Genomic DNA, 17,680 nt, shown 5'->3' with positions numbered 1-17,680 from the left:
TTCTAAATTTAAATAAAAAATAATTGTTTTTGTTAATCCTCACCCGAGGATATTTTTCCTTCTTTTAAGAGAGAGTGGAAGGGGGAAGGGGGAGGGAGGGGGGGGAGAGAGAGAGAGAGAGAGAGAGAGAGAGAGAGAGAGAGAGAGAGAGAGAGAAACATCGGTGTGAGAAAGACACATTGATTCGTTGCCTCCCACATGTGCCCCGACCAGGGCCAGGGATCAAGCTTGTAACCGAGCTAGGTGCCCTTAACCAGATCTGGGACCCTTTAGTCCACAACCCAATGCTCTATCCACTGAGCCAAACCAGCTAGGGCAAAAGAAACTTTTTAGCTATAAATGTAAAATGTGTTCCAATTGTTTAAATAACAAAGGAAATGGAAAAGAAATGCACAGACTAACAAAAAACAAAAAAAAAAGTCAGACACCAAAAGCTACACACCTGCTTGTCTGACAAAAGGACATCCGGAGAGCTTTGAAGCACCGTGCTCTCGGCAAGAGCTGCCCCCTGCTGGCAGTTTGGGGCGCAGCAGCCCAGGGCTCTCAGAGTGGCTTTCCAACACTCAGGGCTCAGCAGCTGCTCAGCAGAGCCTTATGGGGTAAGGACAGAGGACAGCAAGTCAGCATCTTTCACAAACAAAAATATGAATCAAAGAACACAAGAATTTTATCAAGGAATAAATATTAAATAAAAATCCAAAACAAATTCATAAAGATCGGTGGTGAAGAGACTAAAGTGAAGTGAACCCATTAAAAGAACTAAACTATCCACCTGAACACTTGGCTTCCCTGTTCCTGACCATCCTGCTAGGAGTAAGACAGCCAGAGCCATCTGAGCTGGAGTCCAGGAGGGAACCCCACCTACAGACCTGACTGGGGAGAGGTAAGGTGCCATCCTCCTGGCTGGATGATGTGAGACAAATAATGGTGACAGGGCAGGAAAGACGGGGTGCAGAAGCAACAGCAGAGTCTGGGCTGTCTTCAAAAGGTGTCATAAGTTCCCCTAAAACTCCACTCCTACAATGGGAAAACCTAAAGCAACACAGACATCATGCAAAAGTAGGGACCACCAACCAACAGCCTACTCCTTGTAAAGCTCACATCCCAGAGGACAGGAATAACTCCTCAGGCCTTTCCCCGGAGATGGCACGAGGGTCAGAGTAACAGAGGCTCACAGGTGCAGGTCTGAGGGGAGGATGTTGGGTCAGCTGCACTACATTGAAAGGGTTTGTGTCCAACTGCTACCTGTGGTCTGATCTTAGGACAGAGGCCTAGAGCCACGCTACAAGTGTGGGATCATTCACACCTACAAGAGAGCAGTGAAGCCAGGAAAAATCAAACAGGCTCCCCCAGGTTGAAGGAAGAGAGCAGATGAGCAAAGAATGGATGCTAGGAACTGACATGGTGGCCAGGGAGGGATGGGAAGCCAGGAGGCTGGAGGTCATGGAATGTGACAGGGGTGTACTGTTATTCCCAAACCTTTCATTGAGTTACCTCCCCTGGGAAGTATACATTTTCTGCTACATGCAAGTCTATGGTTGTCTACATAAACAGTGTACAATCTCTTTAAAAGCTTTCGGGGCCGGGGGGGGGGGGGGGGAGACAACATATACTTGATCAAATTTTGAAAATTTAGAACAAAAATTAGCTATGTAAATATGGTAAATATGCATCAAAAATTGTACAAATAGATTTCCCTGTCAGTATTCTCCACTTGCCCTGCAACTTCCCTCCATAGGAAACAATGAAAGCCAGAGGGCTTTAAAAATGAGGCCACAGATTTCAGTATTCTTCTGGCAGTCCAATACATAAGAGCATTAACTTATTCATTAAATAATCTCTGATAAGTAACACAAAGATTTGGCATAAAGCAAAATTTAGTTTTCCATTACATCTGTAAATAGTATAAAGTTTGTATGAAAAATAAATACTATCTCATTTTTCAAGTAAAAATCCTGCCTAGTGAAATTCCAAAAATAAAAAGCCTACATTCCTTATTTCTCCTCTAGTCTCCAACACTCCAATGGGAAATTGCTGGAAGGGGACAGAAATGATGGGAATGGGGAAAGTTTAATGCTTCTCCTCTCCTTAACAAATATAAATACAGTCTGTCATTATGTAGGGATAAAATGCAGTTGCAAAAAAATTAAATTAAAAAATTGAGGGGAAAAAACCCTAAAATCTATTCACTATTTTCAACTACAGAGAAACCAACTGTCAAGTAAGGAGCAACTTCCTTCTCTGAGCAAATCTGTAGTCAGCAGAGTAATCAAGCTCACTTCTACCCCATTCAAGACAGCTGCCAAGTCAAGGGAGAGAGATGGGTGCACAACTGTGGACTCCAACACCGAAGGCTAAGTGCCGCCTTGCCCAATGGGGCCCTTTCCAGCATTTCAGACAATAAATGACCATTTTTACAAGTAGCCATCTCCTGGGCATTGTTTGTCGAGTTCTTCAGGTAAAAGTCAGTCACACTAATCCTGCGCACTTGTGTTACTTTCACATTTGTGGCTGACGTTTGTGGGATGGCGTCCTATTATTCACTGCAGTCTAACCTGTCACTTACTTTGCATGAGCAGCCTGAGAATGTCACTGTACTGGTCAGGGAACTGGTAGAGAAGAAGGTAAGTCCAGTGCTTGCAGAAAAGGTTAAACGGCATCAAAATGTCTTCGTCTGGCTCTAGGCCCCAGGCAGTGAGGGCCAGGTGAATGGACTCCAGAAGCCTGGTGCGCTCAGACAGAGGAGGCCTGGCGGTGTTTAACCATTGCTTCACATGGAACTAAAACGAAAAAGACACAAGAAGCAATTTTATTGACACTAGAAAGTTAACTGAAGTAGACTAAAGTCTGTACGATTTAATTTAAAAATCAAAGATTACCTAGCATTTAGATTTTCATAAAGACTTAAACAAACTGAAGTTTATACACAAACACCTAAAAGAATCTGGGCAGTTCAATGATTGATGGGTGCTGCTATGCCTCCATCTCTAAAGCCCGCAAAGGCAGAGTTTTCTCAGCTCCACATGCTTTTTTGCAATTTAAAAAGCTTGTGGGGCCCTGGGTGGTGTGGCTCAGTGGATAGAGAGTTGGCCTGCGGACTGAAGGGTCCTGGGTTCAATTCCAGTCCAGGGCACATGCCCGGATTGTGGACTAGATCCCCAGTGGGGGGCATGCAGGGGGCAGCCAATCAATGATTCTCTCTCATTGATGTTTCTATTTCTCTCTCCCTCTCCCTTCCTCTCTGAAATCAATTTAAAAAAATATTTAAAATAAAAGCTTGTGGGTAAGTTTTCCCTATAAGGATCCGTAGTTCTCTTCCGCTGGTCACAGTGCTGCAAACAAGCAGCGCTTAAGGAACTGTCTCCCTCAAGCAGCCATGTTTCTGAATCTGCATCAGTTAGCTACCTCAGTTAATAAAAATTCAGGGTGCTGAGGTCACCTTCCAGAATCCCACACTATACCACATGTTCTCTCCCATTACAACTGAGATCAGTCCTAGACCCTAAAAAATCACCAGGTTTTATGACTCACAGATGTCAGAGAAATACAATTGAAGACAAAATAGCTGAGGCTCTAAATTTCCCAACTCGTTAAGTAAATGCATTGCCTGGGTCTGAGTTAAATAACATCCTATTTGGAATGACGACAAAGGCAATTTGCTTAGATCTGGCTTGTTCTAAATATGAGAGACTTGGATACAGTACAACCCATTTATCAAACACAATTTAGGCATTAATTCAGGATAAATTCAAAAGAAGGATGTACTAAATTACTATAATGAATATTTCAAAACTGTACTAAGTTTTTAAAAGAGAGTTTGGGAACTAGGTCCTTTTTCTAGTGAAATTAGACTGTCCCATACAATACAAATGACACCCCAAGCGCGTTTCCGTAGTGTAGTGGTTATCACGTTCGCCTCACAAATGACACCCCAAAAGAGGAAGCTGTGGAATTGGGCTGCTTAAAGACCACACAAAATTGGAAAAGGCCTGTGAGCCTACAGTCCACCTGGAAGCAGGACTCTGGAGGGCCTTTCATGTCTGTGGAGTGGGAAACACCATAGTTTCTACATTTCAGTGATGACATCGGATGGGATCACATCTCACCTTGGTCAGCAGCATGAAAATCATGTCACTGTTGTCCTCACTCAGGAACCTCACCACTTTCTCGTAGAGCTGTATGAACTCTGCAGGCGCAGCATTGGGAGTAAAGAAAGGAGACAGAAGAGAGCAGAGCCTCCTGTTCTTCAGAACGGTCTCCAGCACTCTTCTGCATTCTGATTTAGTGCCACTGATGAACACCTTGAACGAATAAAAGAGGAAAATGCCATCAATTCTCCACTCCCCAACCGTTACTTAAGGAACCAAGTTTTAACGGGTAGTATACAAGGCAAACAGGAGTTCTTTCTAAATGAAAATATAAAACAATCAAAAGAAACCTAAAATGAACATATCACTTCCACTGTAGACAGTATGAACAATCTGCAATGTACCTGCCATGATTACTAAGTACCCAGAGTGACCCTGCATTATGTCAAGAAAACACAACTTTCAGGTTATAGACTTTAATACTTTTTTAAAAAGCTAACTTTTTACAATTAAAGTCTAATCAGGAAAACTTCACATTGCTTTAACTTGGTTCTAATGGTTAAGAGCACTAGAGTGTGCGTGAACATTTAAATAATCTCAGGGTCAGGAAAGTTCTGATAAACTTGACCACAAGCAGCAATAATAAAGGACAAGACTGACAGATCTGAATTGATAACTTCCATAAAGCAAAGTGTATAAAATTAAAGAATGATGAAATAGAAAAATTAATTTATAACGAATTCCAGATACCGGGTTAACAGTCTGAGTTGCTCTTTGAAAAGCAATAAAAAAAGAAACTCTCCAACAGAAAATGTGCAAAGGACAATAACCAGCAAATCACCAAAAAGATATAAATGGCCAAAACATGAAAAATTATGCAACTTAACAAATACTTAAAGAAATATGACTTAAGCCCAGCTGGCATGGCTCAGTGGTTGAGCTTCGACCTGTGAATCCGGTCACAATTCTATTCCTGGTCAGGGCACATGCCCGGGCTACGGGCTTGATCCCCAGTAGAGAGCATGCAGGAGGCAACCGATCAATGATTTTCTCTCATCATTGATGTTTCTATCCCTGTCTCCCTTTCCCTTCCTCTCTGAAAGCAATAAAAACATATTTAAAATAAATAAATAAATAAATAAAAGGGCTTCTGAACCTGCAATATAAGTCTGAAGTCACATATCTAATAAGAATACAATAGGGTGTATTTCATTATATCTGAAAAAGGCTAGCAACACAGATTAACCTTACCTGTCCCAAAATTTCAATGCAGGAAGTAAAGAACTGCCTTGTGGGAGGGTGACGTTGAGTCTCATCGCTGACGTAATCCACAACAGTAAAGAAGAGGCTAATGCCAACCTTCTGAACCCCAGGCGTCGGCTGCAACTTATAGGCATTCACTAAGGTCCTGTAGGAAAACAGGTAAGAAGTGGTCTGCAGTATGAGAATCCAAACTTACTCGGGTTTCTGATACTCTACATTTCTCAGGCAATATTCCTAAGAGTGCTCAAATCCCATACAAATGTCACTTTAGAAATATTTCTTGGTTATCTTCCAACTTGACCCAACATCTTACTTTCAGTACATAAAAATTATTTATGCTCGATCCCCAGTGTGAGGTGTGCAGAAGTCAGCTGATCAATGATTCTCTCTCATCACTGATGTTTCTACCTCTCTCTCCCTTCCTCTCTGAAATCAATAAAAATATATATTTAAAAAATAAATAAATGGGTATGGCTGTATTCCAATAAAACTTTAGGAAAATAGGTGGCACCCTCGCCGGTTTGACTCAGTGGATAGAGCATTGGCCTGTGGACGGAAGGGTCCAGGGTTTGATTCTGGATTCTCTTTCCCTCTCCTTCCCTCTCTGAAATCAATAAAAATATTTTTTAAAAAAATAAAAATAGGTGGTAGGGCAGATTTTGGTCCAAAGGCCATAGTATGCCAATCCCTATGCTAATTTAATTAGTGGATGCCTGGGGGAGTGTAGTAGACTATTACTATCGACAATAGCAAAGGAGTATTTTAAAGTAGAATGTCCTTACAACTTACGTAATCAAGTTTTCTGCATGCACAGCCGCCTCCACAATATTAAGCGGTGGTGGTTTAGTAGCTTCTGCTTGTAACTGCTTCACTTCTTTCCACAAAGCATGAAGCTGTTGGCTTACTGCTTCGTTCTTGTGCATACCTTCAAACTAACAAAAATTAAAATGGTCAACAGATATTTTTGCCCCTAATGTTTATAGAGCGGATATATTATTACATATATACTGGCATATGATAAAAGATTATTACAATTAATATGATAGCTCAAGACTCTTGGTTGAACCTGACAGGGATGGGGGGGAAATGTCAAAAAAATATTCAAGAATCTCCAAATTTTTCATAAGGGAAATTAGTTTTGACTTGAATTGAGCAGACTTGAATTCATTTTCGCTGGTTCAACGTCTTCTGTAGGATATGCTCTATGTCGCTTATGTTTTGATGCCGCAATCCTCATAAAAAGATGACTCAATGTCTTCCTCCACGAGGCCCTCCTCTGTTGATCATCTGTCCACAAAGCCTTAACCCAGGGGTGGGCAAACTTTTTGACTCGAGGGCCACAATAGGTTCTTAAACTGGACCGGAGGGCCGGAACAAAAGCATGGATGGAGTGTTTGTGTGAACTAATATAAATTCAAAGTAAACATCATTACATAAAAGGATACGGTCTTTTTTTTCAATAGTTTTATTCATTTCAAACGGGCCGGATCCGGCCGGCAGGCCGTAGTTTGCCCACGGCTGCCTTAACCCTTCTGTTCTCCCACCCAGCAGCACATACAATTCAACTCGAGACAGAGGCTGCACATCTCACGTGTGCCCAGCATAAACAAAGGAGGACATGGATGCTGTTAATAAAACATATGCCATTTTGAAAGGGAAAAAAATGGCATATACTTATAAAGCAAACAATAAAATAAGATAAATACGGGACGTGCCCAAATCAGTTGCATGCCTTGGAAAGAGCAATTGACTAATTCAATGGTTCCTGAAAGCTTATCTTTGATTAAATTTTTATTGGATTTCAGTAAAGATATAAAAAACAAGAAGAATTTAGTAAGCTTCAAAAAAACACAACTAAATTTATCTCATTTAAATTTAAAAGACTATCCTTTACTTAAGATTATGTCTTTCCTAGATATAGAGGAAGACATAAACAGATGGAAGAACATACCGTGTTCATGGATTGGTAGAATCAACATCATTAAAATGTCCATACTACCCAAAGCAATCTATAAATTCAACGCACTTCCCATTAAAATACCAACGGCATACTTCAGAGATCTAGAACGAACTCTCCAAAAATTCATCTGGAATAAAAAAAGACCCCGAATAGCTGCAGCAATCCTGAAAAAGACCAAAGTAGGTGGGATCTCAATACCAGATATCAAGTTGTATTACAAAGCCACTGTTCTCAAAACTGCCTGGTACTGGCACAAGAATAGGCATATAGATCAATGGAATAGAATAGAGAGCCCAGAAATCGGCCCGAACCTATATGCTCAATTAATATTTGACAAAGGAGGCAAGAACATACAATGGAGCCAAGATAGTCTCTTCAATAAATGGTGTTGGGAAAATTGGACAGATATATGCAAGAAAATGAAACTAGACCACCAACTTACACCATACACAAAAATAAACTCAAAATGGATAAAGGACTTAAATGTACGACAGGAAACCATAAAAATTCTAGAAGAATCCAAAGGCAACAAAATCTCAGACATATGCCGAAGCAATTTCTTCACTGATACAGCTCCTAGGGCACTTGAAACTAAAGAGAAAATGAACAAATGGGACTACATCAAAATAAAAAGCTTCTGCACAGCAAAAGAAACCATCAACAAAACAATGAGAAAACCCACTGTGTGGGAAAACATATTTGCCAATGTCATATCTGATAAGGGCCTAATCTCCAAAATTTATAGGGAACTCATACAACTTAACAAAAGGAAGATAAACAATCCAATCAAAAAATGGGCAAAGGACCTAAATAGACACCTTTCAAAAGAGGACATTCAGAAAGCCAAGAGACATATGAAAACATGCTCAAAGTCACTAATCATCCGAGAGATGCAAATCAAAACAACAATGAGGTACCATCTCACACCTGTCAGACTGGCTATCATCAACAAATCAACAAACGACAAGTGCTGGAGAGGATGTGGAGAAAAAGGAACACTTGTGCACTGCTGGTGGGAATGCAGACTGGTGCAGCCACTATGGAAGACAGTATGGGGTTTCCTTAAAAAACTGAAAATGGAACTCCCATTTGACCCTGTGATCCCACTTCTAGGAATATATCCCAAGAAACCAGAAACACCAATCAGAAAGGATATATGCACCCCTATGTTCATAGCAGCACAATTCACCATAGCTAAGATCTGGAAACAGCCTAAGTGCCCATCAGTAGATGAATGGATTAGAAAACTGTGGTACATCTACACGATGGAATACTATGCTGCTCTAAAAAGGAAGGAACTCTTACCATTTGCAATGTCATGGATGGAATTGGAGAGCATTATGCTAAGTGAAATAAGCCAGTCAATGAAGGAAAGATACCACATGATCTCACTCATTCATGGATAATAGAGACCATTATAAACTTTTGAACGATAATAGATACAGAGGCAGAGCTGCCTCAAACCGATTGTCAAACTGCAGCGGGAAGGCTGGGGAGGGTTGGGGGGCAGGAGGTAGGGGGGTAAGAGATCAACTAAAGGACTTGTATGCATGCATATAAGCATAACCAGTGGACATAAGACATTGGGGGATAGGGGAGGCTAGGGGACTGTCTAGGGCGGGGGGATAAAATGGACACATATGTAATACCCTTTGTAATACTTTAAGCAATAAATTAAAAAAAAAAAAAAGATTATGTCTTTCCTAGTTGAGGGGCTAACAACCCTTTTTCTAATTAACTGATGGTGACCTATATAATAACTGCTTTGTTTTTGCATTTTTTAATGTTCTTTTTTGGATGTGGATTGATGCAGAAAAGATCCTTGGCCCAGGCTGCAAAACAAAGACGGAACCAATGTGGCAGATGTGGGGGACAGGAGGACAGGACATTGAGGAGGAGGCTGGCCAGGCTGATTGGGGTCAAGGGATTGGGCTGAAGGGTGCAGTGCAATGAGACCGGGGAGCAGAAGAGGCCTTTAAAGCAAACTGGGGAACTTGGACTTATTTTGCAGGCACGGTGGAGAATGCTGAAAAGACCAGAACATCTAGGAGGCAAGAGTTTTAAATCCTACATTCTCCTTAGATGGTTTTCCACAATTACCTGGGTGAGCAGTAGGGTCTACATTTTCCTTTATATGCACCTGCCCAAACCCAATCTTCAGCCACCACTATAATGGTTACAGGTATCCTTTGTCTGTGAATAATGTCAACATTTAATTCACAAACTTATTTAATCGAGACTTATTTATGTCAGGGGACATAAATTCCAAATCAAAAGCTCCTGAAGGGCAATGGTCCTATTTGGCTTTACATAGCACCCAGCACAGCACAGCTCTGACAATACACTCAACACCTACTTTTTATGATCATAATGACAACTTTCTTCTATAACATGCACCACCATTGTGGTAAAGATCTTTACAAAACTTCTTGTTTCAAAGAAAAACATAGGCTGTTAGTATGGATCAAAAGCCACAAAAGCGACTATCCAATAATATATGTTAACAATAATTACTTTCGTTTTTACTACTAGAGAAATGAAAGATAAAAAATTAAATAACTTCCATTAAACCACTTACTGAACCAATACAAATACTGAATTTCAAAACTTTCAAGCAATAGGCCAAAATTTAATAGCTTAAGATGTGATTAGGAATATGATGTGCAGTCAGTTCTTTTGCCCAATATGTCAGCAACTGCAATTAGAGCTGGTCTTTGAGGGCCACAGCGCTGGGCTGGCCTGGAGAGAAACAGCCAGAGAGTGAAAGAGAATGTGAGAGAAGGAAGACAGTGAGGATGAAGGAAAGTGGAAAGACTTAAGGACAAGAGAGAAAGAACAGAAGTTCACTTCACTGGGAAATGTAGAGACGAGACCAAGTCCACTTCATAACTTGAACTTTAAAACCTCCATCCATGTCGTGGAAACTACTAATATTGAAGAATATGCTCTGGTTTCTCTTCAGACCGCATAAATCTTTCGCCTTTTACTAATATTGAAGAATAAAAGAAAACCAACTAGTGTAGGAAAGTTTTGCCACTTTCCCAAAATGCTCATTATTTCCTAGTCTACTTATTTTGTTTACTGTTCCCACCACTGTTGAAAGTTTTCTTCCTAGAACGGGGGTGAGAGAGACTGAATGACCACCAGCTCATAATTACAAGAAGTCGTAGACAATAGAACAAAGCAGCCTGATGGAAGCCCCTCCTGAGTCACTTGAAGTAGACAAAGAAATTTAAAAGTAGGACACAGCTGGTCCTCCAGTAAGCTTTCACAATAACCTGAGGCCCTCAGTGGGTCTTTTCCATCTTTCATTTCTAGGAATGAACAAATTTTTCACATGACAATAAATCAATTCTGAGTCCCGCAAACATGCCCCACAATAACAAAGTACAACACAAGGAACCCTATTATAAATCACCCCATGTCCTCAGGGAATGTCACTGAATTATTAGGCTTCTATTAGGAGAGGCAACCACAGAAGAAGCACGTCTCAATTCCCATAAAATATATTTGGCTTTTGTATACCCCCAACAAGCTATACATAGTTCAAACACTTGCAGATGGCTGGAAATTTCCAAGGCGTCCCCTCCCAGAAAAGTTTTATCAAGCAATAAAATATTTTCATGATATAATTTGAAATCTTCATAAATGAGCATTAAAATTATTAAAACATTTATGTTTTTTAATTTTAAAATTTATATTTTAAATATGAAATCATTTTCCATGAAGCTGATTTTAAAAAATGACCCGATCCATGAATTCTCTAATCAATGATCACATTCCAGATTGAATTTCCTAACTTTAGATGCATACAAATATGTTACTTTGCCAGAAATAACTTTGAAGGTAATGAAAACTACAAAATATAAAAGTTGTTTTTGAGAAGACATTTTAGATAAAACAGTCACCCAAGGAGATAAAGACTACATTAGAACCCTGGCCAGTGTGGCTCAGTTGATTGGGCATCGTCCCATGCACCAAAAGGTTGCCAGTTCAATTCTCAGTCAGGGCACATGCCTGGGTTGTGGGCTCGATCCCCAGTTAGGGCATGCAGGAGGCAGCAGATTGATGTCTCCCTTTCACGTTAATATTTCTCTCTCTCCCTCTCCCTTCCTCTCTCTCTAAAAATCAATGAAAATATATTTTTTAAAAAGAATACATTAGAATACCAGAAGAAAATTTGAAAAAAGAAAAGAAAAAGAATACATTTGGACTGGTAAAAATGGGGATTGGCACACACACAAAGGAGAAATTATTGAGAGACAACCAAGGGTCAGAAAATAAAATGTTCCAATTTCTAAAAGCTAACCAAATAGGAGAGCTATTTTTGTGCAAATGTAGTCAGGCAGTAAGTAGGCCTCTCTCTAAACATTTCTTCCGCAGCTCAGGGAATCTTGAATTCATGTGCAGACAGAGTGAGGTGAGGTGATTAAGGGGCATGTGCTCTAACCAGACTGCCTGGGACTTCCTGGCTTAGCCACTCACTGGCTGTGTCACCTTGGGTATGTAACTTAACCTCTCTATGCCTCTATTTCTTCATCTGGAAATGCAGATAAGAAAAATTACCCTCTTATTGGGTTGTGGTGAAGATAACAATCAGTTCTGTAAAGTGTTCAGACAGTGGCTGGCATGAAGCAAATGCTATGATATGCTGGCTAAAGCTAAACTTCCCTTTGGAAGTCCTTCCAAAGTCACATCCAACTTAATTTTATTTTTCCAATTCAAGAAGGTGACTCTAGAGGTAGTTTAATTTTTATACACATTGTTGCACAACTCCCCATTTGCCTGTTGGCAGGTGCTACCCAGCTGATCTGCCTTCCACAGGTCCCTCCCATGTTTGTCTTCCGGGTCCCCCAACTGTCCACAGCACACAGCCAGCGCTCCCAATGCGCATCCTTTCCAACGTGAACTCCAACCTCCCCACTGTGGATCCTACCACCACTTCCAACAACAACTTGAAACACACTGACACAGCCAGCCCCTGACCCCTAGATGAAGTCATGCTGACTCCATTCCCACACTGCTTCTTACTGAATCCAAACTATCATTATCAAAATCTTGTAAGGATCAGTTTAAGGCCCCCACTCTCACAATCTCCTCGATGATTCTCCTTTTCTTTGAATTTCTATCTGTTTTATATGACTTGTCAGCACTTATGGAAACAGGTGATTAGCTGTGTGTGTCTTCACTCCCCTAAAAACTGTTACATGTTTTGAGACATGGCTCACCTGCTATATACTTCTTTCAGTCTTTCTCAATGATATGCCAATTAGGGGCTCAATTAAAATTCTCTGAACTACAAAGGAATTTAAACCATCTTACCTGGACTGTTACAACTGCTGCTCCTTGGCATTTCTTACCACTAATGCCTCTGCACTCCAAATGTAGTGTGGTCTGTTCTTCTCGATTAACATACTGTTTGGGCATTGTGTCCAACAGCTCACTATCCAGGGCAACTTGCTGAGATTCCCGAAGAGCAGCCGTTCTGGGGAAAGAAAAAAAAATCATCCCGGAGGTCAAAGAAAGTCTCAGAAAGATCTCATAATAAGTGATAAAGGCTTACAGTTACCCAAGCCTGCATTAGAGCAAGATATAAGGATTCCACAGTAAAAAGGCCAAAGGTGTGTGTGCCAAGGCTCACCCAAATTCTCACCCTGGCAGTCATGCTAACCAGAAAATTAAGAAACCAAGAAAAAGTGGGACAACTTTTTAGCCAGAAATAAAACTTCACTTAGAATCTGTTATATTAGCAATGCTTTTTAAATGAACCCTTAAATATATAAGAACAAATGAGAATTTCAACCTAATTTAACTATCCTAAAGGGGTGCCCTTACTTGTACGTATCACTGATTTTTTAGGTATTAGTAACTCAAACTAAATTTTCAAAAATGGAGAAAGTTGCCCTAGCTGGTTTGGCTCAGTGGATAAGAACGTCGGCCTGCAGACTTAAGGGTCCCAGGTTCAATTCCAGTCAAGGGCACATGCCCAGGTTGCAGGCTCATCCCTAGTGAGGGGCATGCAGGAGGCAGCCAATCGATGATTCTCTATCATCATTGATGTTTCTCTCTCCCTCTCCCTTCCTCTCTGAAATCAATAAAAAACATATATTTCTTTAAATGGAGAAAGTTAATTCTTACATGGTGTCAATACTGTTCTAAGTGTAGTTATGATTACTTTCTCGTGCAGGCCAGTACGTGTGTGCCTATGTAGAGGAGTTGTGTGCACATGCAAATACATAACTGGACCAAAAACAGCAAAGGAAACAAAGGCCAATAAGAGACTGATTCCCAGGGGCAGGAGCGGTGTGGAGTGGGTCAATGAGGGGAAAGGAGGCGTCTGTAATACTTTCAACAATAAAGATAAATTTTAAAAAAAGGAGAGGTTGATTCCTGTGGGATTTGCCAAATAGACTCTTTTACTTTATAAAATAGACTTGCTACCCACACGCTCCTTCTCACAAGATGGCAAGCCAGAACCTTAAAGAGTTGATCATTCTGTCTCTCTCGTGAACACAGAACACTAAATGCCTTTCCCGCACGTCGATCAATGCCTGTGCCGATTTTTAAGAGTATGGAGAGTGAGAGAACAAAGCGATGACAAAGAAAGTAAACCTCAATTCATCCCCTTTAAACACAACCTTTCCATTATCAGCAGGTTCCTCAGGAGAAGCATAGGAAACACTCAGCTGGCACTGCTGACACTCAGAAATGCCACCACAGGAAACATGTACAAATTTATAGTCCATGAAAGCACCACATAATTTCCATGGGAAGTTAAAAGACTTGTCACAACTTGGTTAACTAAAGTAGCCGTGTGAGTCCGTCTCCACCCGTTACCCGCCTGGCCAGAACGCTGATGAGGACCCTTCCAGGTGCTAAGTCACCCAGCTGTCAAGGCAGCAAGCAGGGAGGCGTGACCCGGGGGTCTCCTGGGCTTACCTGGCCTGCTGTCGCAACAGATTCAGGTCTGTGCGCACCACCTGGGTGGTGTCCTTCTGACTCAGGAGCACATCAGAGGAAATAACCTGCACAGGAGGCCTCACTGGGTGCAGAGCAAGGGGAGGCTGGGGAGCGTCATGCTTCCGCAAGTTACTTAAGACCCTCTCTTTAGCTGAAAGAAAACAAAGTTATATTTACTGAGTAATGGCTACAACTAGGTAGTAACTTACTGAGAGGGTGCAAAGCCCTGGCCTGCTACCATCATAAAAAATGCTGAGATATACAGAATAGATACTTCAGAGGCCTAAATCTTTTATCATTTATAAGCTCTGAGGGAGCACCCACACAGGCCTACTAATACTCTCCCAGGAGCTGGGAGATCAGGAGCACGGGGTGTGATTGAATAGAACTCCTACCTCAAAAAGTCTTAATGATAGTTAAAGAGTTACAGCTCACAATCTTAAATTATTACCCTAGATAGCCTTGCATGATGCACTAACACGTTTGGACTTATGCTAGTACAAAGGGGATCTAGTGGCCCTAGCCAGTATGGCTCAGTGGATAAAGTGTTGGCCTGCAGACTGAAGGGTCCCAGATTTGATTCTGGTCAAGGGCACATGCCCGGGTTGCGTGCTCGATCCCACAGGAGGCAGCTAGCTGATCAATAATTCTCTCTCATTATTGATGTTTCTGTCTCTCCCTCTCCCTTCCTCTCTGAAATCAATAAAAATAAATTTAAAAAAAACAACAAAGAGGATCTAGTGAACAGCTCTAAGTAAGCTTGAGAAAGATGGTAGCTACCATCAGACAATGGAATGGGGGGGTGGGGCAGGTAGCCCAGTTAAAAGTTTAATGCAATCACCCAAATAAACTTCATAGGAATGGGAGAAAAAGAAATGAGCATCATGGAATACAGCTAAGTGAAAAATCTTAGATAGGCCAAGGTTTAGACAAGAGGGTTGAAAGTAGTCGAGTTAAAATGAGTAAGAACATGGGCACAAACTCCTACAGAATTTATGTTTACATAGTCATATAGTCATTCATTCATTCATTCATTCATTCATTCATTCACTATTCATTCACTCAACAAATTATGGAGCCCAAATAAGAAATAAGGTGGCATATAAGAAAAATAAAGGTAAATCTGTACTGTTAACCTTGCAGTAAATTGCACATGTTCTCATATTGCTGAGTCCAAGTTAAATGTTTACATTTCTACACCTAGTACACAGCTGAACACAACACAGTAGGTATCCAATATATCCTACCTTCCCTCCCTCTCTCTCTACTACACTACACACATACCAGAGTGCAGGCAGGAACTGAAGAACATGAAGAAAAGCTGCCACATCCCTGTTTCTTTTCCATAGTAAGATAACAGGGGATGAGAGGTCACGGGAGTGTCAAGTCAACAAGTACTTAAGGGACTACTATGAATTTCTGATTTCATTCCAAATGTAGCATTCAATTTTCTATTCTTGTTAAGAAAAACTAAGTTTAATAGACGTGACTTTACTTGGCATAAGAAGACTTGTACTATTTGTACCCCAAACAGATGGAATTTAACATTCCAAACAGGTCAAGTACAGGATCGTCCCTTATAGCCGGGGTTTTTCCACTAGAACTACCACTCCCCGCACAGAATGTAACGAAGTTGGATATTCATCACTGGATAAGACTGCTGAGTATGTTCAGGTTTCCTTCCAGCAACATTTTAGGACATGACTCTAAAGAAAACTGGAAGCTCTTTTTCAAAATCAGTACCACTTATCATAAAAACAAGAAAAGAAAAATCAAGGATATTTTAAGTGCAAAATAAAAGACAGGCAAAAATAAATTCAGAGCATTTTTAACTATAATCACCACTCTGGACCAAAAGTGACTAAATCTATAATTCTATTATATGCCCTACATTTAAAACTGGTCCAAGCCATGTGCACACTAACCATCTTATTATACCTCTCAGGTTCACTATTTGCTCAGTGGGGATAAACCTCATAGGGTTGTTGGGAGGATGGAATTAACGCATATAAAGTATTGGGACAGAGCCTGGAACAAACTGAAGGCTGAACAAATTGCTCATTTTAGTCCAGAGAAAACAATCCGCCTTTGGGGCGGTGTGAAGGCCATGTGAAAGCATTACAGATGGGAGGACATTAACAGAGCAGTATTCACCAGCTTCCAGACCTACAAACATATTTCTTTTTCTCCTTAACAGACTTTAAAGAATAGAAAATAAGACTAAATGTGCTGGGTTGAGGGCAACTTTTAGACCTTCCCCTATATACTTTTCTATGCTGTTTAATTTTTTTTCAATGAACGCATAAAATTTTTATAGTTGTGGTGAAAAACTATTATTATTTCAGGGGAAAAGTGGGGAGAAAGATGTTGGAGGGAAAATTTTAAAGCCTTAGATGAAACTGTCTAGCACCTTCCTTTTACAGATGAGTGGACTAAAGCTTTTTTTCTCTGATCACACAGCTAACTAGTTGGTTAGTGGCAGGGCTGGAAACAAGAAGATATTTTTGCCTTTCTCTAAATCACTTCAGTGCTCTATTACACTACATATTACAATATTTTATTCAAAAGTTATGTTCATAATTGTATTATATGCCCTACATTTAAAAAATATATTCAGTATTAAAACCAGCAAGTGAACCTAAATATTGTTTTATGTTATTTTTGTTGTAAGATATGTCATCAACTTTCCAGGTTAAATGAGTTTTTGTGGCCTGGCATAGAAAACTGACAATTTATAAAACTGTGTTTCTTTAGAAAAATGCACTGTGAGAAAACAACCAAGTCAGAAACTTTAGGAATATAATCCATGTGTATTGTATGGTAAGAGTTCCAGATACAAAGAAAAGTTTATACACTTTTACTTCTGAACTGTAAAATTGCAAATCCAAAATAATGAAATGTAAAGTTGCACTTTATACATTGATGTCAATTAAAATGTCTTTTTAAAGTCACTTTTCAGTCTCCTTTTCAGGTAGGTAGAACCATGTGTCTCATTTGAGCCAATGAGCTATAATTGGATAGTCTGTACGCAGCTTCTCAAAGGAGTCCTTAAAGAATGAGTTTCCCCTTCCTGTTGGGTAAAACGTGAATGTGACCGTAATCTTAACCTGGGACCATAAGTGGATGTCAGGTGTGAAAACAGGGAGGCAGCCACAGAGGAGGAGCAGGGGTCCTTGAAGGCTTATAGGTCATGAAGCTACACACCACTCTGAGAGGCCTGCATCCAGACTCCTTTTACATGAGAAAAATCAAATTAAATCTCTATCTTATTAAAAAAAAAATCTCTATCTTATTTAAGCCATTACTATTTTTGAATTTTCTCTCACTCACAGCCTAACCTAATCCTAAGTGGTAGACAAGTTAACTATGAACTCCTTAAAAAATCAATGCTTACTGGAGGAATACGCTA

General features: G+C 40.3%; 1 protein-coding gene across 9 annotated transcripts in view; it reads right to left on the bottom strand.

Moving 5' to 3' along the window:
* The window catches only part of EPG5 (ectopic P-granules autophagy protein 5 homolog), an 88,967-nt gene that overhangs the window by 21,509 nt on the left and 49,778 nt on the right, over positions 1 to 17,680 (bottom strand). For all 9 annotated transcript variants that reach the window (XM_036321461.1, XM_036321459.1, XM_036321462.1 and 6 more), the window contains 7 exons: positions 14,251 to 14,422; positions 12,634 to 12,796; positions 6,141 to 6,283; positions 5,340 to 5,496; positions 4,107 to 4,301; positions 2,567 to 2,780; positions 443 to 591 (listed from right to left, as the gene is read on the bottom strand). In XM_036321461.1, coding sequence (XP_036177354.1) covers positions 443 to 591; positions 2,567 to 2,780; positions 4,107 to 4,301; positions 5,340 to 5,496; positions 6,141 to 6,283; positions 12,634 to 12,796; positions 14,251 to 14,422 — 1,193 coding nt within the window. The remainder of the gene's footprint in view (positions 1 to 442; positions 592 to 2,566; positions 2,781 to 4,106; positions 4,302 to 5,339; positions 5,497 to 6,140; positions 6,284 to 12,633; positions 12,797 to 14,250; positions 14,423 to 17,680) is intronic.

Source organism: Myotis myotis, unplaced genomic scaffold (genome assembly GCF_014108235.1).
Source record: "Myotis myotis isolate mMyoMyo1 unplaced genomic scaffold, mMyoMyo1.p scaffold_m19_p_9, whole genome shotgun sequence".
Taxonomy (NCBI): Eukaryota; Metazoa; Chordata; class Mammalia; order Chiroptera; family Vespertilionidae; genus Myotis; species Myotis myotis.
Note: the sequence above shows the minus strand (reverse complement) of the source record. Positions and strands in the feature narration are given on the sequence as shown.